Source organism: Pelecanus crispus, chromosome W (genome assembly GCF_030463565.1).
Source record: "Pelecanus crispus isolate bPelCri1 chromosome W, bPelCri1.pri, whole genome shotgun sequence".
Taxonomy (NCBI): Eukaryota; Metazoa; Chordata; class Aves; order Pelecaniformes; family Pelecanidae; genus Pelecanus; species Pelecanus crispus.
The window spans coordinates 18,965,111-18,985,798 of NC_134675.1; the positions used below are offsets into that span (position 1 = coordinate 18,965,111).

General features: G+C 42.8%; 1 protein-coding gene across 1 annotated transcript in view; it reads right to left on the reverse strand.

The window, feature by feature from the left end:
- Positions 1-6,818, reverse strand: part of LOC142596494 (phospholipid phosphatase 1-like) — a 104,798-nt gene extending 97,980 nt beyond the window's left edge. Inside the window, exon 1 of the mRNA XM_075725618.1 lies at positions 6,761-6,818. Coding sequence (XP_075581733.1) covers positions 6,761-6,818 — 58 coding nt within the window. The remainder of the gene's footprint in view (positions 1-6,760) is intronic.
- Between the last annotated feature and the right edge of the window lie 13,870 nt (positions 6,819-20,688).

A 20,688-nucleotide genomic window follows, 5' to 3' on the forward strand; every position in this document is an offset into this window, starting at 1 on the left:
ACAAAACTGTCTAAAAGTATCTTAAGGGAATTTTGCCTCTTCAGGATAGCTTTAAGTTGTTTTGATTTTTGTCACATAATTAGGCTAAAACTAGTCACTCACTAGTCATTCATTATCTGGATTTCTAGTGTTTGTGATTTTTTTTTAGTTTTCTTCAGTCAACTGTTTTACTTGATTAGATCCCAAGGAGGAGCTTCCTTTGCAGGATAAGGGATAGGGAAAAGAGCCAACCCCTGGTGCTACCACCACCCCCCTGAGCAGACAAGACAATAATCAAGCCCATACCAGTTAATCTGACTTTTTAAAGCTACACTTCTGTGGGTAGTATATTTTACCAATAAGGTTCTACATAGTTCTGTTCAGCTTTTTCTTCTTTTTTTCCCTTCCCATCTTCCAAGGTGAGTTTGTTTTAATTCTCCTGGACTAATTCTGGAAAGAGCATTATCAGTTATCTGGGATAAATCCAAGTCAACTTGAGCTTTGTAGCCTTCCAAGTATCTCTCATCATCAGGTACCTTCCAGAGTTAGGTCACCTCTCATGCTACTCCCTTCCATGGCTCCAGACACAGCCACAGATAGAGGACTATTACAGCTTTATCCTGTCATTAGTATCTGGTCAGTGCAACAGTGCTCCTACATAATACTAAGTAGTAACAGGCAACCAGCAGTTAACTCTTTTTTGCCTCCTCTCACACCAGGGCTGTGATTGTGCAGGTTTCAAATGAAGCTGCTTTTGGTCAGTACGAGTTAATGCTATCCAACTCTTCAAAATCAGGTCACTGCATTGAATCAGCTCAGCACAGGCTCAAACAAGTACCCGAGCAGATATAAAGGTGAGGTGAGGACCTCTTCAGCTATGAGGGATGAGCTATTTTACCATTTAGTTGTAGCGTGGTACTTCATTTTCTACAGAAAATGTCAGAAGCCCCTTCCCTCCCATTCCCTTAAACAAAGGGCACCACCTTCACATAAGCATGCTGCAAGAGCCCTTTTATGCGTTTAAGGTTAGAAAACCACCAGGACTCAAGCAGCTGGTAAGGAACCTCACTGTTGACAAGCATCTTCCTCTATTATGCCAAGAGGAAAGATTATAGTGCCAGATTCAAGATTTGGTTCTTGGGAAGGTACTGGAAGGTGAATTAGAATTTACCTATCATTGTGAGAGGCAAGTGCAAGAACTTCTCTTTGAGACAGGGGTTAGCCAGAGTACAAGATACACTTTAACAGCAATACTTGACAAAGCAAGAACCCAATTGCTGACTTTGAATAGTGTTCATTAACTAGTCAAGTTCTAACCTGAAGCTTTTCTGTAGGCTTCCTAGCAGGATGGAGAGAGTCTCTGGGTAGAGCATCTTTCTTTATGGGGGGGGGGGGGGGAAATAAAGTGACTGTTGCCAAGAACAGTACCAAGGGACAGTGTCACAACTGGAGTATTCAGTCTCATATGTTTGAGAAAGCACAGTGTGAGAGGGAAGACATTCCCTGTTTTAGGTGACAACCATGTTTCCAATGAACTGGGAGTCAACTTAATGACTATCATCTTGCAGTACCTGGTGGACAGTGTCACTTGAAGACAAGCTGCTCTTTCACATGAGCCTGTTACAGCTTAACAATGAATTAACATACTAGAAAAAAAGATTTATTTTCCACATCATGTGGATGCTAAGGATGGTGACACATATGTCAGTGAATCACAAATAATAGGGGAGGAGGTTTTATTTGAACTAGGGCAATCAGGAAATGCTAACCCACATAGGGTTAGGTAGGCCTTCCTTGACTGAACAACAATACCTTAAATTGTCACAGAGACTGCTGCCTTCAGTGATGGGGAAAGTAAACATTCCCAAAAAGGAAGAACAGCACCTAAAGCAAAAACATTGTACAGGGTGTGCAGAGTGGTCCAACCATCTCACTCTCCCAGGTCACATAGTGCAAAAGCAAATTCACCTGTTCTATACACATGCATCTGCTATTTAACACATTGCCCTGTATCACACAACATTCCTGCAGTCTTTAAATAGTAAGTATTTAGTATTTCTGGGTTTAGTTCACATGTTCTTCTGTTTGGAAGACTAGAACTTCTCCTTCCCTTACTCAGAAATAGCTTAATGACAAAAAAGATAAATTAAAGACTACAACAGTCCTAACTTCCCCACCACCAGCCGCCTACCAATCCCCTTCTCTTTTTGCACGGTTACTGCTTGCAGCTCAGGGCACTTCGATACCCAAGTAGCAGATAGTTCCATTGCTGAAGAACAGCTGGGCAGCAGGTAAGTTTTCAGTTGGCTTCTTGAACCAGCACAGGGTAGGACATGGAGAGAAGAAGAAAAAGAAATCCCTACACATACACCAAACATAACTATATTTCAGAGCAGTTTTAAATTTAGTTAACTAGTCCTTTACTATTTCCAACATATTGCAGAAAAGTGGATCAGAACAGTGAAGGGCTAAATTCTTTAAAGACATCAATTTTTCTAATCTTAGGTTGTACATATTCTTGCATTACACCAGCAATCACATATTGACAAGTACACTCCTTAATTACTTACAATAGCTTGTCAGTGATTGTATAGTCAGACAAGGGACTAAAGAAACACAGTTCTGTTGTATTGCATCCCTGCACTCAAGTTAGACATGAATTGCAACAAGCACAGTCCAGATTGGAGTTGTCCTTGAGTCTAGCTTCACAGAGAATGTTTTCTTTACTGCTCTAGTCACCTCTGCAGAACTTACTTTAGAAAAATTAATGTTTTTCAAACAGTAATCTGACTTGGTCTTAATGAGAGTTTGGTTTAAAGGTAAATGGATTTAGTAGTTCTTTCACTCATTACAGGATATATTACCATGGGTTTCCCAACCTTGTTCTTCAAGTGTTGTTTACTTGTCTTAATGAAGAAGAAGCCTGATTTGCAGTCAAACAATAGACCTGTAAGAGTGGCACAGAGTATATGTATAGTGCCTAATGAAGACATCAGTCACAAGCTAATTAAGTTATTCTAATAAGCTGTTATTTTTGCAAGACAAATTGAAAGTGTAATAATAAGAAAGAATCAAGTCTCATTATCAATGTAAAACTGTTTTACTATTGTCTAGAACTGTCAATCCATTTACACATCTGTGCCATGCTATATAAAATATCTCTCCATCAGAAAAATAATGAGGGACAAGTAACAACAAGTAAGTATGCAGGAGAAGGAAACCCTGCAGTCCATGCCATTCATGCTTTCCAGCAAAGGAAGAAGTTGACCACTGTCTACTGGACCACACAGAGTAAGGGAGCTGTTGCCTGCAGCACTGCAGAGCTGCATACAGACATGCAGCACACACTCACCCAGCACTGTGGATCAGCACACACTCAGAATACAGATACAGCCTCATTGCACTATTTAAGGACAGATACTGCAGAAATCTGCAGCTTTTTTTTTTTTTAGATTACAGAATATGAAACTAGCTTGATGCTGAAACACTAGTATCAGTTTAGTAGGAAAGAATTATCATCCTGATAAGGGGGAAAGAGCATTTTTATTTATTTTCTCAGGGCACTGAAGACTGCTTTCCCTGAATTCTCTCTCCCTTACTGGGTAGAAAGGTGGATGAGGGAGGGAGTTTCCTTAAAGGCCAATTAAGAGCAACCTTAGACTTAAGTTTCAGGCAACCAAACTGATCTAATAGCTTAATGCCACATAAAGGGGGAGACATTGCTCCCTCCTGCACTGCCTGCTCTTTTTGATCTCTTTCTTGTCTCTTACCTCTGTTCCATCTTTGGCACTTGTCAGACCTTTCAATAAACCCATTTAAATCACCAAAATCACAGTAAAGCTCTTTTTCCCTTCCTTCCCTTTTGAAAACTTGTGTTGGGAGAGTTGAACCTGCACAAAGAACAGTTTGACTAAAACAGGAGCAAGTAAGTCACAGACATACACAGCCAGAGTCATCTACTTCCATAGCAGTGAGCTGATAAGTCAGGTCATCATAACTGGAAGTGATATCCTTAGTTTTTTCTGTCCAACACTGCTGAGACAATGAAATTTATTGTTTTTCTTCCCCATTTTCACTTACTATGGGGAAGGTGGGGGCAGGAGAGAGAGGAGAAAAAAAGACAAGCTCTGTATCAAGTGACAGTAAGAGTTACCTTGGGAATCATAAGTATGATAATGGTAGCCCTTTCTGTGGCAGAATGGGCTACCACACCAAGATTGAGAGTTCAGTCCTCAACTGAAGCTGGTCTACATAGTTTTAAACTTCCAGTATGACACAGTTGAAGTTTTCTCTTGGAGGCTCCATGGTCTCTTTAGTGGAAATATATCAGGTTATCAATGCCTGTAAGTCACTTTATCTGGGCAGTTACCTCAGTCATTTGAGCTGATATCAAAGTGCATGTGTGGGGGAAGGGCAGGGGAAAAGTGAGAGTTAAAGTCCACAGTCAACAGGAACTATTTTTCTTCTATTAAGAAATTAAAACAGGTTCCCCCTTTAGACACACAGGCTTAAACCCTATGTTCTTCTAAGTACTTGTCTCAATTACATGGGAGTCAGGGAGAAGAGGAAGAAGATTTGGTCCTACATCCAGTATCTAGCCCATTCCTACATTTATATATTTTGTTTCAGCTAGAGTTTAATTGAAACCTATAACTCAATGTGTTGAAAGTTGCAGGTGTCAAGAAGACTTCATGCTATGCACTGGCTGCATTTTTCCCCCCCACTAATAAATAAACAGGCCCAAGGAAAAAATAAAAAGTCTGTCAACCCTCCAGCACACTGAGGTATCAATCAGGGCGTTTGTGATCTAAATGCTACGTGGGGGCAGGGGAAGGTGCGTTACTACCTATGTTGACCAGCCTGGTTAGCTCAGTTGGTTAGAGTGTGGTGCTAATAATGCCAAGGTCACGGGTTCAATCCCTGCTCACTGCAGGGGGGTTGGGCTAGATGATCTCTCAAGGTCCCTTCCAACCCAAAGCATTCTATGATCTGATCTATGTTAGATTCTACTTACATTAGAATATGCACATATGCTTCAAAATGACCAAGGTATATGCATAGTGCAAACTCTTGCCTAATCATAAAGATTTTTGTAATGGCAATTATCAGAACAGACAAAACTGCTTTACTGGCCGTGAAGATAGCATGGAAATGTAAGCCTTGTTACAGCATAGCTTAGTAAAACTTCTGATCTGAATAAAGATTACTCCTACTAGACTACATGGATCCACTATAATTCTCCAAAAGCTCTATCCCATATAACATTTATTCAGAGCAACACATCATTCACCATAATTTTGTTCTTTAATGCCATTTAGCTGCAGGTAGCATTGCTGTTTGAAGCATCTAGCAAGATAAAAATGTTACTTATTATGTTCATACTGATGCTGGAGACATCTTCAACCAAGAGGGACTTCATGAGCCAGGCCTGTTTGACTGAACACCACCCACTGAACGTGACAAGAAAGCACTCAGATTTATTACTTAAGTACTGCTCTCATTTGATTAAGAAGCAAGCATCCAACAAACCAAGATCAAGTAACACTTCTTAAGATTGACCAAGAAGTAGACCTTCAGATACTGAAGACACTTCCCTGGCTCTCAATAACCAGAGGTCAAGAAGAGTCACAACATTTCACAGAGTACAGCTTCCCCTTTGCTGATCAATAACTAACAGCATTACTCCTTACACCATGTCATTACATAGAATGAGAAAGTTAATGCAAATTGACAGGCCGTGATATAGTTTTAACAGAGCTAGAGATTGAAACAGAAGAAAGAAACATTAGGAAGGTGTTCTTATTTGGACTAGTTAAGACAAGCATTTGCAGTGCTGTGGCAACGTGCTGTGATTGTTCAACACATGACCATCACCGCATCAAAGTATCACTCCTGCCTCTACATGCGTCCCTCACTGCTACACACAAACATGAGGACACAAACATAATGTTCTAATAAATACCCCATTTTACTTTAAAACTCAACCTAGAGCATTAGTTTAGTTTCACTGAGACTGCATACAACTCAAAGTGATTTGAATCTTTTCTCTAGTGCATAATACCTATTGTGCCACTTCTGTTTGACACTAGGATGAATCGTGTTTCCTGTGACAGCCATGATCCCAACCACTTTCATGGCAGCTTTCAGAACCACCATGAGTAACACATCTCAGGCTGCAAACACCTACCTTCCCAGTACAGGCTTTTGCCACATCCAGTTTATTAGCTAACAGAAGAGGTTAGGAAAGGAAGAATAAGGACAGTAGAAAGAAGAGGGAGTTCCAGATGTCAGTGGATAAGCAGCAGGAGCTCCCTCCCCTAGGATTTTTCCCTTCCAAGTTACAGCCTGCATAGCTGTGTTAAAATCGCTTCGCTGAGGTTTGAATATTGTTAATAATCTCCCAATTTTCAAGGACCTCCAGAAAGAGAAAAAACGAGACTCATCTGCTCTCTACTACAACCCGACCTGACGGCAAGACCCGCTGAGCACCTCGCCATCTGCTGCTACGGACCGCGCTGGGGGCCAGCTCTGTGGCCCCAGCGGGGCGGGGCGGGGGGTGGTGGTGGTGCGTGTGTGAAGAGATGGCAGGCAGCAGTGAAAGCAGCACATAGACACACACTCGCAGGCACAGCGAAGACACAAGCTGGAAGAAGACCCGCTCCAGGGTGGTGTTTAGCGCCGAGGGGAGGCTAGCATGCGATTAGCACGGTGCCGTGCGGGGAGGGAAGCAGAACTCCCCAAGGACGGCTTCCCTCGCCCCCTCCGCGGCCCGCCGACCTACCCAGTACCACGCAGACCACGTCCAGCGCCACGAAGGGCAACCGCGTCCTGTCAAACATGCTGGCAGCGCCGGGCGCCCGGCGGCAACTCCTCGCACGGTGACAGCCTCAGCCCGGGAGCGGAGCGGTTCAACCGCGCCCAGCCGAGGCGAGGCGAGGCGCTGCGCTGCGCTCCAAGCCAATGGCGCCCGCAACCAGAGATCCCAGCACAAGCACAACCACAGCCACCACCCGCACTGCGGTACTGCCACTACTGCAGCGCCCACCCGGGGCTTTAAGGAGGGCGGCAGGGTGGAGGGAGGGAGGAGCAGGCTGGCGGCAGCTCTGCCCGCCCCTACCCGCCGCCGTGACGCCTCACCCGGCGGCCGCGCTTCAACAGCCGGCTGGGACCGACCAATCGCGCCGCGGCCCGCCCATACGGCGGCCTGCCTCCCTCCCTGCGGCGTGAGCCCCGCTAGGCCCCGCCGTGGTGGGTCGGGAGGGACAGGAACACCCCCCCCAGCGGCCACCCTCCATCCTTCGCCTGCTGGCCTCCGCCGCAGGGCCGGCGCCGACTGAGGGAGTACCCCGGCAGTCGCCTATGCTCTGCTCGGCCCCGTCCTGAGGCGGTGTGGGCTGTGGCAGCGGTTCGTGGCCTGCCCGGCTCCCCAAGGGGCTGCCGGGTTGACAAACACGGTCAGCAGGTAGCGGGGAGGGACCAAAACGGGTGTCGGTGGCACCCGACCCTGGCCGGACACGGAGACTCCAACCGCAGCAGTGCCCCGGCCTGCCTGTGACAGAGCTGGGGAGGGGTTATCTGCTGCAAATACGGGGGCTTTTTTATTTATTTATTTATTTATTTTAACAAGGAAAAAGCTGCTTCCACCTCTGGAAGAGTGTTGAGAAATTGCAAAAGAACTGAGAAATTGAGTTTCAGCCCAACCCAAACCAATCTTTTTCCTTGTTAAAAGCTTTTATTTGGAAAGAAAATAGTGACCAACACAAAAAAAAAAATCTGTTTTCTGCATAACTGCATTTTTATTTTAACAGCATTTACCACAAAACAGGCAACTTTTTTCACCAGTGTTATTAGTGCTGCTGGGCACAAACTTATCACTCATGCCACTGAGCACATTTGTGTTTTCTATGTAACTGCAGGTGGGATGAGTGGCACTTCCCATACTCAAAGCATCAGGCATTAACTTTTCTGCAATTTCACCCTCTAATTCTGTAAACGCCTTCACTTTGTATTATATCCTAAAGGCTGAATAACAGGTTTGGCAGATCAACAAGGGAAACAAGTTCTTGAGATGGAAATGCCTCGCTAAATATTCTGTATCTTCAATTCAAGCATACTGTCTAAAAAGAGAGATAGAGCAGATCCATATAGAATATATAAAGAAGCTCTACATAGCAGCCTATACAGGAGTTCCTGATTTCACCTCAAGGCCTAAGAAGCATCCCAGCTACAAATCAAAATGGGCAGGTCTAAAGATTAAAACTACCCTTGGTTTATGTAACTATAGTGTAATTTACAGAACTCATTTTCCTGTGCAAGTATTCTAGGATGGTCTCATGGAGGTAGAAACTCCAGTGTTGTCTTAAAATGCAGAAAGTAATGAAATAAATTGTAGCACAACCTGGCAATGACAAAAACTGGGCTTATCTTTGTGAGAACTGCTGCTGAAAGTGAAGTGTGGAATCTGCTCTGCTCTTCTCAAAGTGGGGGATTGTTCACAAGGTCTTAAATCAGGAGTAGATAACATCCCCAAAATTGCAAGATGGTTAGAAAAACCAGAAGACAAGCAATGCAAACATTCCATGCACAATTGCTGTAATTGCTTTCTTCAACCCCAAAGCATCATGTTAATCTTGTTCAGGCTAAGCAGCAAACAGCTCTCCTGATCCACTCCCCTATGCAGTAAATTAGAGACTGAAAAGATTGTGCTGTCTAATTTAAATGGACCTCTTCCCAGAAGAATGTAAGCAAGATAGCGATGACACTTAAAAACACCTGGAAACCGGGCTGCTGCAGCAGCACAGCATTCACCAACAAGAGAAATTAATCACGGTTTATTGTCTTGCAGTTTCTACATCTGTTTCACCCTTGAGATGTAGCTTTCCTGAGGGAAAAGGCATCTCTGCAATCTTCTGCCAGAATTCAGGAAAGAAATCAGTCACCCAGTTCCTCTCCAAACTTTCCGTTGCACAAGGGATATGTGCCTTGCTGTTGCAACCTTATTCCCACCACTAGGCTTCCTGTCCTGGAAACCCATAATTAAACACAATTTAAGGGATTAGGTTAGCTCTGCACTGTTCTGGGCATTCAGAAGGCTTTTCTGGGCCTTCATATATGGACAAGTATTAACTATAGAAGCATGCCAACCTGTGGAGTAATTGCTGGAGGTGACTTAGACATTAGACTTAGATTTACAATTTCAAGAAAAACACAGCATTGAAGAAGCTGTCCAGATGAAATGCGGCTGGATGCCAGGAATCTATCCCACAGGGAGTTCCCTAAGCCTGCAACCTTGGATGTCGGCAACATCAGGGGAGCCTGGTGCACTGGCTCTAAGGGGAGTTGCCCAGAGGGAGGAGTGGTGTGGAGACACCACGGCCAAGCTCTGTGATAAGGGACTCAGAAGAGGACCATGGCACCAATAAGCTGCATAATTGATACCCTGAGCCAACAAACTGTCATGATTTTGACAAAATGCTGTCCTTTTGGTAAACTTTGCTCATTATAATATCATTATAATACCAAAACACACCTCCATCCCAAAACCTACCCGCCTCTAAGGTGAGACCACTCCTCACTGGGCCTGAGCTCTGAATTTTTCTGAGCCTGTACCTTTAAAACGAAGCGAGAAAGTTTTACACCAATCGTAACAAAAGTATGTATGACTAGAGTCCCTCAAGCTCCACCTGAAAGGTAAAAATACTATAAATTGGCCTAAGAGAGAGGGGATGTTAGGGAAGATACCATCGTGTACTACTCTGACCTCTGGGATCAGTCGACGGGCTGAGCCTCTCTTCCCCCCCATCGGGACGCCTTTGGGTAAGAATCTAACACTTGGTTATACCAAGTGCACCCCCCCCCCCCCCATCATCGCGCGAAACTTAGAAACCTCTATAGAGTCGCTTTATGTCTTTTGATGCATCTGTACTATCCAAAGCTTTGGTATTTGCATGTGCCTTGCAGTCAGTGAATTTATCACCGGTAATCCAAAGAAACTGTGTGTCTGTTGCTTTAATAAATTGCTTTGATTTATTGGTCTAGCGTGATAGTGGTCATTGAACGCGACCAGACGCTTTAAGTGTGGCCGTGATAGTTCATGCAGCACGACTAGACGAAAGGTGCCTATGTTATTTGTGAATCCGTAATCGTGATAGTTCAGTGTGCTGAACGCGACCGGACTTATAACGATAAATTGGGTACCTTCCAAAGCCTCTCTTGACGCAACACAACCCAAGCACTTTCAGCCTGAATTAGTACTTAGATTAGAAAAACCCTATATTACTCCAGGGTTGTGTTAGTACAAATGCTGCATCTTCAGATGTTACTGATTCTGCATGTTCAGATATGTTGTTATTTCACACAAAAAAGGATGTATAAAATATATATACTCTTGAGTATAAAACTCAAGAGGAAAAAAACCCCGCATGCTTAAGCACCTTTAACAAATAATAAAGTATCTGTGGCAGCAACAATGCCCAGCGTAGCAGAAATGTCAAACTGATGGTGCTTGATCAGAGAGCATCTGGAGCAGTAAGTTCCAGAGGGGATGGAGGATGTTTGATTATAAACACAAATAGAAATCACGTTCAGCATCAGTTGAAGGTTTTTTTTTTTAAGTATACAACATGAATATCAGAGCTTCTAAATTTAATTTTCTCCTGGTACTGTGAGAGTTTTGTAGTATCTTCTGACTTCCTGGCACTAGCAGAATTAATTGCTGGTAAGTATATGCCCATTTGATGGAGTAAAAAAAAAAAAAAAAAAAGAGACATTTTTCCTGTCTAGGATTTGCTTGATATCGTTCCCTCACAGCAAGGCTCTTAGATATTCACCATTCTTAACCACCTTAGTAACCCACTGATGTCAAGTCAGATCTACTCATAAGCTTAGCAGGGTCTATACTAAAGAACATTTTTGAAATGGAACCCGAGTAAAATGAAGGCAACAGACCAAGCTCATAAGTTATATTTTATCCCTTCATTAAATGTACATTTTTAAATAGTCTAATATTACTTTCTAGAATTTAAACTCTTCTAAATATCTTACCCTCTCACCTCTTCTCATTTGGTATGGTTATTTAGTTGTTTTCTTTCTTTTTTTTTTTTAATTGTATCTTTTTTGTCTTTTTGTTTGTTTAATTGAGAACACTGAGCAACAGAGAACATCAAGACCAAGTTAAAGCCCTGTTCATTTCTTTGTTTTCTTCTGGTTCTTCCAGAAATCCTGATCTTCAGTGTTTTACCCATCCTCCTTAGAAGTTTTGTGTGTACTAAGGAAGTTTATCATTAGTCTGTAGTAGTACTTTGTATGTGTCGTGGTTTAGCCCCAGCCAGCAACTAAGCACCACGCAGCCACTCGCTCACTCCCCCTACGCCGATGGGATGGGGGAGAGAATCATAGAATCATAGATCATAGAATGCTTTGGGTTGGAAGGGACCTTGAGAGATCATCGAGCCCAACCCCCCTGCAGTAAGCAGGGATTGAACCTGTGAACTTGGCGTTATTAGCACCATTCTCTAACCAACTGAGCTAAACCGGCTGGTCTCAGAGGAGTAAGAGTGAGAAACACTCCTGGGTTGAGATAAGAACAGTTTAATAATTGAAATAAAATAAAGTAAAATAATAATAATAACAATATAATAATAATAGTAATAATAATATACAAAGCAAGTGATGCACAATGCAATTGCTCACCACCCGACGACCGATACTCAGACAGTTCCCGAGCAGCGATCGCTGCTCCCCGGCCAACCCCCCCAGTTTATATACTGAGCATGACGTCACATTGGTATGGAGTAGCCCTTTGGCCAGTTTGGATCAACTATTCTGGCTGTGCCCCCTCCCAGTTTCTTGTGTACCTGGCAGAGCATGGGAAGCTGAAAAGTCCTTGACTAGCATAAGCAGTACTTAGCAACAACTAAAACATCAGTGTGTTATCAACATTCTTCTCCTACTAAATCCAAAACACAGCACTATGCCTGCTACTAGGAAGAAAATTAACTCTATCCCAGCCGAAACCAGGACAGCTTCCAGTATTTCTTCTTGTGTATGGGGGCGACTGATACCAACATCTGTTGGTTCTCTGGTTCAGCTGCAATGCCTGTCACCAGGGTCTGAGTAGCCACAGTGCCTGTCGTGGGGGTTGGAATAATCGCAATGCCTGTTGCCGAGGTCTGAGTAGCAGCAGTGTCTGTCGTGGGGGTTGGAGTAACTGCAATATTCCTAAACAGGAATTATATTATATATATATAATTATAACCCTAAGCAAGACCTGGCACACATTCAGGAGAATATTAATAGGAACATGCTGGTTTTAACATCCCAGGAATTTTCAAAATCCTCAAGAGCTATTGTAATTAGGCTGGAGAAGAAGGAGAAGATGGAGGAAGGTGTCTCCCACATAGGTTGGCTCTCCAACGAGAAAAGGTAAAAATTGTAATTATTAGTAATTTCTGATAGATGGCTCCTGAAGTGCAGATGTGATGGCAATGCTGAGTACAAATACAAGATTGGTCTCATGACCAATAATTTTATCATACCATAAGCCAGTGTTACAGAGTACAGCAAAGCGATAACCTTAATCCATCTACCAGAGGTAATAAACAGGAAGAAAATTTAGCTGTGTGGACATAAGCTGTGCTGTACCAGTTGGCCTTAGGGCTAAGAAACTGTCCCTGTTTGCTCTTTATTGGATTTTATTATTTGTTTCAATTACAGATATTGCTCTGAGCAATAATAAATTCTTTCATAAAGAATCATATGTCTCAAGGGCACTCACAAAATGTTCATGGTCAAGTGAAACTTTTATTTAAAAAGTTTTATGATTATTGCAAGTTGGAGTGATTTAGGGGCTGCAGGGCTTGTGTCCTCTGGCTTCTGCTTTCCCCTCTCTCTTCTTCCCTTCTTGGTCATGCTTTCCAGTCAAACCAGTGATCAAAACAGAGGTAACTCTGGCAGCAGTAGGAATCTCAAGAGATGAACTTCAACAGGGTAAACCAGTTGCACAGTGAAGAATTTGCCAGTGATGTATAAAAGGCACCTGGTTTTGATCCATTAAACACCTAAAGCAGTAACTCAGCCTCCTGTGCCTGGTTCCATATATATTTGGATATCCATGTATCCACTTCAACAGATAAAAGAAGATAAGCTTGAAGGAAAATGTGTGTCATTGCACCTCTTCCAGGTACATCTCCATGTGCTTCACTGGCTGATCAAAACTGTGCATTCAGAGTACAGCAGCTGAGGTGTCTGTTCCTTCTGCTTGTCCCTGCTTGGCAGCAACAGTCCCACCCCTGCCACTGTGCTTTAAACAAGCAGCAATCTACACTGAAGCTGTTGCGAGGCAGCAGCTCCCAGTCCCATACCACTTCAAGATGGCTTGGATGCCAGTAGAAGTACCACTAGAAGTACAGCATGGGAGCAGACAAAAGCAGAAAGACCTGTCAAGAAGTAGACCTGAGTTTTTTTCCTGGCCCAATTGTTACACTCCTGCTAGGTGGATGAACTGCCTGACTGCTGCCCCTTCAGTTCTACACATCCTGCTCATTTATGTTGAAAAGTCTTCAGAACAGCAATGGTCCCTTACTATGTATGTTGCCTAACACAGTGAGATGGGCCTCCAGACGTTACTGTAACACTTGTAAGTCATATTCATCCAAAACTACACTCCAAAGCTAAGGCAAAGTTAATATAACCAGAATGGCTATGGAAATATGTCCGTAGGGGGGCCTTTTGCAACATATGGTATTGTGCTGTTACAGTTGTCAATGTTGCTTTTGTTTGAGCTCCACAAATTTGTGATTTTTTTTTTTTTTCAGTGGCACAGAACTGAAGGAATTTATTCACAAGTTCATAGCATTTTGTTGTTGTTTTCTTAAGACATTATAAATATATTGGATAAAATTCAACCTTGGACACATCTCCCTGCACTAATATAATGCAGTTACAATAGCCTAGCACATAAATAATTGCAACTACAAAAATAAATTATGAGTGGGCTTTGAAAGTGAAATAACAATAGGCAAAATATCACCAAAAACCTCAAGCTGGCAGAATCAAGTAAAACAAAAAGAACCACACTTCAATATTGATTGTGGAGCACGTTTATTTCTTGCATCTCTGAATTATTCTTCACAGAGCATGATCAGGGTCAGTTCCTGCTCAAAACAGAGTTAAGGGTGGAGGAGAATAAATCAACAGATAATCGCAGCATTAATTATTTAGTATTCCTCTTCAAATAATTATGAGAGGATTTGGGTCTTAATACAATCATTATCTAATGAAAGCTTTTGCATCTCCATCTTCTATAAAATAGTACTTGACTCCTTGAAATAGTCATCAGAGTTGAACACAAAAAGCCACAGCTAGAGCTGCTCCAACGTACAGAGAGTTCAGTTACTGAAATCACTTCCTCTTAGTTTGCATCCTACACGCTGAGCAGGAAACGTGGGATTTCATTTTGCTGTCTTGTCCCTTTACATGGATTCATCCTCGTGCCAGCAGTAGATTCAGTGCCATAAGGTACAAGTCAATGGCACCTGTAATCTATTGCCAGAGCACAGAATGTCCAGATTATAATTAAGCCCTGACTGCTTGGTATTTATTTTTATTACTCTAATACCAAGAAGCCCCAGTAAGATTGGAGCCAATTGTGCTATGTGCTGTACACACTCACAGCCATTGCCTCAAAGACCTCACAGAGCAGGGTGAAAGAAAGTAGTATTTTCCACAGCAGCAAAAAGAGCCTTAATTTTGCTGCTGTTCTCCTTGAGGCATTAATGCTGAGAGAGACAAGGAATAAACCTGTCCCATATGAGTCATCTGTGCAGATGAAAGCATAAAAATATCCTCTTATCTCCTGTTTTATCTTTCTCTTTGACATTGCTGCTTCTTTCCCAACTAGAATAATAACAATGAAAATAAGAGTGAAGTCAGCACTGGGTAGGGATGTTGTAGTGTTTGGAGCACCAGAAGCACTGGAAGCAGGCAGGAGTCTTGCTTGATGTGCTCTGGCTCCTGTCAGAGCAAGCACTTGGCAAAGGAGAGGAGAAGGATTATATCTGTCAGAATAACTTTTATGGGACCCAACTCTTCCAGGGATTGTTTCAAATCCACATAATGCTCTTGAGTGTTAATGCTTGCATTGGGATGTTTGCATTAGCAGATAAATGTGCAAGAACATGTTTCCAGACATCTGCCTAGTGACTGCATATCTGAGCAGTTTGCTGAAACTTGGTCCAAGGTCCATGAGGTCCTTGGGCTCCTGAAATGACTTCCAAGGTTTGTAATAAATTGTGATGCTGAAGTGTACCACAGTTAAGCAATTCTCACATGATAGAAAGTGTGGTGCACTACACTAAAACCACTCTATGTTATTGTAACTTTTCAGCCTTTGAAAGCATTCAGAAGGGAACAGAAACATACTGAAGAAATTAATACCTACAGATGTTGGGAAAAAAAGAAGAAAACATGGGATGATGCCCCCAGATTATCACCCTCCCAATACAGGCTAGTGGATAACATAATACGGATCTTCGCTATGCTTCATATTAGCCAGAAGTGAGGAAGATGAGTGTAGTTGTTAAGGTATAAGCACTCACCCATATTTCCAGGGAGCCTTGGTTGAATTGTTCACGTCCCTCCAGCTAGGTCCATATATTTTAGTCATGTCGGAGTGAGGACTTGAATGTGCAATGCCATAGGGTTAAGTGGTGGTGTCTGGGAGGGAGGGGTTTGTTTTCAGGCACAAAAGGAGTTGCAGTGTTGTTGAGTTTCCTTTCCTGGTGCACACATGGGCTTGCATCAGAGTGTGAGTCAACAAACAGATGGTGTGGACTTTCAAGGAGCTTGGGCTTGAATGGAAATGCAAGCCATGAGCTAATGTACACTGTTCCCTATTGTCAGGTGGGGAAGATAGCGCTGCTGTACTGCAGGTAGATATTGTGAAGATAAACGTCATGGAAATGACAAGGGGCACAGATACTACTGTCATGGGTATAGATTTAGAGCACAGATTTACTTTGTTCCTTTCTCTAATGCAATTAATATTATTATAAAATTCACAAATAATAATCAATTATCAGGCTTAGATAGGAGTTTTTCGTCAGCCGTACTTAGGATGAGCACAACTGCTAGATTTCAGATGCAAAGCCAAATTATTTTAGATAAGATACACTAAGGTACCACTGCATCAACATCAGCAATAAACAGCTGGGATGGTTCCTCCTATAAACAGCATCTTACAGAATACACACAAATGATGCAGATCCATGAGAGTATAATCAGGCAGTGTGACGGCTACTTGTGCAGTATTGGTTTTCTGGAAACAAATACAAAAGCAGAGCAGCCTCATCATACAATCTTTGCACAAATCAATAGGGCAAAATCTGTCTCACTGTGTATGTACTTTGTATGACTAAAGCAATTAAGAGGCATAAAAAGGCCATACAGTTGCTAAAAATAGCCAATTGGGGAGCATCCCATCCTAGACTTAGCAGTTGGCAGAGGGTATGTGCTGCAGTCATTTGTCATGAACCTGATCTTTGTTTTGCTTAAGAGCCCATGAAGCATGTGATAAATGAACATATACTGGAGCAGCCATGGCAGGTTGGCAGAGGTACCCAGGACTGAACCTGCTTTTTATTGCCCAGTTACATGCAGTCTTAAAAAAATTTGGTAACCAAGAATCAATATAGGTGACACATAAATGCTGAGTGGTGTTTCACCACTGCTTCTAGAATAAGAGCTAAAAGGAAAGCTATAAGCAGAAGTGGGAGGGGACATGGTACAGGCAGATAAATGCAGGTCTATAAAACATGTTAGATCCTGTTAAAAAGTGACAGGTGTGTGATGCAATGCAATTTTAATATTACATCTGCTAAGTATATCCACAGTATGGTTTGTTTTCTATCAAGCCCTTTGTGCTATCCTTGTTTAAAAAAATTAACTAGTTTTATAAAATGAAAAAAAAAAAAAGACCGGTTTAAAAATCAGAGATCAACTCTATGTGGTAAAGAACATGCTTGGCTGTATCACATTTAAGAACAACTGAAAGAAGTGGTTCTGTAAGGCTAGTGATTAGGAAGATCTCTGAGACTAACTTTTGCTCTAAGTCCGCTCCACATGTGTTATGGAAAAGAAGGGGGAACTCAGCTTCCCAAATCTCCCATCTCCCAGCTGAGCGCTTTTACTGCCGGACTTGGGCAGGACATAACCTGTCTGCTTGTGGCTGGAAAGCTGCCTGGCTGAAAAGGACCTGGGGGTGTTGGTCAACAGCCGGCTGAACATGAGCCAGCAGTGTGCCCAGGTGGCCAAGAAGGCCAACAGCATCCTGGCTTGTATCAGGAATAGTGTGGCCAGCAGGAGCAGGGAGGTGATTGTCCCCTTGTACTCGGCGCTGGTGTGGCCACACCTGGAATACTGTGTCCAGTTTTGGGCCCCTCAATACAAGAAAGACATTGAGGTGCTGGAGGGTGTCCAGAGAAGGGCAACGAAGCTGGTGAAGGGTCTGGAGCACAGGCATTATGAGGAGCGGGTGAGGGAACTGGGGTTGTTTAACCTAGAGAAGAGGAGGCTGAGGGGAGACCTTATCGCTCTCTACAACTACCTGAAAGGAGGTTGTAGTGAGGTGGGTGTTGGTCTCTTCTCCCAAGTAGTTAGCAATAGGACGAGAGGAAATGGGCTCAAGCTGCGCCAGGGGAGGTTTAGGTTGGATATTAGGAAAAATTTCTTCACGGAAAAGGTAGTCAAGCATTGGAACAGGCTGCCCAGAGAGGTGGTGGAGTCACCATCCCTGGAAGTGTTCAAAAAATGGGTAGACGTGGCACTTTGGGACATGGTTTAGTCTAGTCTACCCTTGATTGGTTTAGTGTGGACTTGGTAGTGTAGGTTAATGGTTGGACTGGATGATCTTAAAGGTCTTTTCCAACCTAAATGTTTCTATGATTCTATGCTTCCTGGCTGTGTTTCAAGGGACAGCTAGGCATGCTCTGGCTATTCCTGCTAGACCAGGATCAGCAGGTGACAAAGACTGGAGAACCCCAGTTTTTTTGCATCTCCCTTGCTCTCACCTGTGAGGTAGGCTCTGAGCACTCTTGTGACTCTGGGGGTGACAGTAGGTGCCTGCAGGGTTGGGTCACAGACATTGTGAATATACCTAAGTGCCGATATCTAAAAAGCCTGTTAGGCATTGAAGACTGTGAATCTGACTCACGATGGATACTGTCACAGAGCTCTAAGTCTTCAGCCCTGACCCTTCCTAAGTGCATTTCTTTAATTTTACTCATCTTTGCTGAGACTTGTTTGCTCAAATGCTTAATCCAACACATGTAATTGCAAGATGGGAAGCTTCCCTTTCCTCTGTAGCCTGTTTCTAGCAGACCCATGTTGTTGATTTTTCTTGCACTTTGATCATTTGGAACACACCTGTATTTGAATGTCTCATAAAAAAAAAGTGTGTGTGTGTGTGCGCACGCATACCTGTATTTATCAGATTAAATAAAACTATTTTAATTTGTCCTGGTTTCGGCTGGGATAGAGTTAATTTTCTTCCTTCTTCTCAAACAACATGACAGGGTATCTAGAACAAAAACATGAGAAATGTTCAGATTCCAGAAACACAGTGACTCATGCATTTCCAAAACAGTGTTATAACAACTTGCTGCCCAAATTTGCTGCTGTATTATATGTAATGCACATTCAGTGGTGCTGCTGGCACACTTCCCTCTGAGTCAGTACTGAACCACTGCCCCAATTCATTTAGGCGACCACTGTGCTGCTGGAGCTTCTGTCGTTACAAACAGATGTAAAACAAATGTCCCAGTTCCTTGTAGTCATCAGTATCCTCTTACAGATGGTAGAGTCTAATTCATCTCTGACCTGATGACTATGTATAAAGATGGGCATTTACCTTCTGCATTTCTGTGCCCTTCCAGTTGGTTATGACTTGGATTAACATTTAGCATTGCTCTGGGGAGCTGGACTCAAAGTTAAGGAAAGAGAACAGGAAGCTGGAAGGGAGAATTACTATACATGTTTTCTCTTTCTTTCAGTACCTAATGCAATGATATTATGTCTTAATGCTACATGACCTTTCCTGTGCATCCTCCTTTTCCTGTGTGCTTGACAAGCCCTTAGAGGCACAGAAAACCATGGGGAGTGGTGGGGAGGAAGGTAAAGTGGAGAGAATTGCAAGTACCAGCCTTACCCATACAGACATGAAGGGATTCATGGGTGCCAGGAGCAAGATAACTTGCCTACTCCACAACCCCTGGAGTAATCCTCCATGGGGCTCGCTCTCAGTTTCCCTCTTTTTTCTACCCTGGGTCTTACTGCTAAAGAGAGGCATTTCGGCCTTTGGGAAATATTGACCTGTCTAAGAGAAGTTCACTGCATCTTGTAAATGAACTATAGGAAAGGGCAATAATAAAGAATTAGCAGCGTTGAGCTTGGACTAAAACGATCATATCCAAGTCTTCTGAAATTGCAAAAAGTAAGAAACCAGACTGCAATCCAAAATTTGGGCCCTTCTCTAATTATTAGATGCCATCACAAATATGAAGAAAGAATAGCAAAAGCCTCTTTTCTTTCTTTTTTCTTTCCTATTAACGTACTGGTGGTTTCCTTGAAAAAAAGACATGACAAGGCTCTGTGTACCTTCCTAGTAAAATTTTTGCCCTCTGTAAATGTGACTGACTCATACCATGTGGAAATCTCGAAATAAGAAACTGTATCCTAAAGTCAATTTAATTGAATTGATAGTCTGGTTTTAAGGAGTCAAGTTTGAATATTTCCCAGAGCACATTTGTCATAGTTTTGGCTAGGAAAGAGTTAATTTTCTTCCTAGTAGCAGGCATAGTGCTGTGGTTTGGATTTAGTAGGAGAAGAATGTTGATAACACACTGATGTTTTAGTTGTTGCTAAGTACTGCTTATGCTAGTCAAGGACTTTTCAGCTTCCCATGCTCTGCCAGGTGCACAAGAAACTGGGAGGGGGCACAGCCAGAATAGTTGATCCAAACTGACCAAAGGGCTATTGCATACCATATGACATCATGCTCAGTATATAGACTGGGGGGAGTTGGCCGGGGAGCAGCAATCACTGCTCGGGAACTGGCTGGGTATGGTCTCAGCAGGTGATGAGCAATTGCATTGTGCATCACTTGCTTTGTATATTATTATTATTATTATCACTATTATATTGTTATTCTTATCATTACCATTTTACTTTCTTTCAATTATTAAACTGTTCTTATCTCACCCCAGGAGTGTTTCTCACTCTTACTCCTCCGATTCTCTCCCCCATCCCACCGGGGCAGGGGGAGTGAGCAAGCGGCTGCGTGGTGCTTAGTTGCTGGCTGGGGCTAAACCACGTCATCTTCTTTGGCGCCCAACGTGGGGATCGAAGGGTTTGAGATAATAACAGATTAACCAGAGTGTATTAAGGAGCCTGTTAACAGTTACCGGTCACGATATTAGTTCATCTGATCTGCGCCATGTTCTTTTTTTTGCAGCACGCGTTAAAGCTTGTTGTTGGTTTTTGCAGTGTGCTATGCTCTGCAGTAATTCATGATCTTTTGCTTGGGAGGTTCCTTATCAAAACCCTGACCTTCAGCATTCTTTGGTATTTGGGTTTCATGCAGAAGTCACTACTGTACTTCGGGTACTACCTCATGGAGAGAGTTAGCAATTATACTTCTTCCTCTGAGAGGCTTGT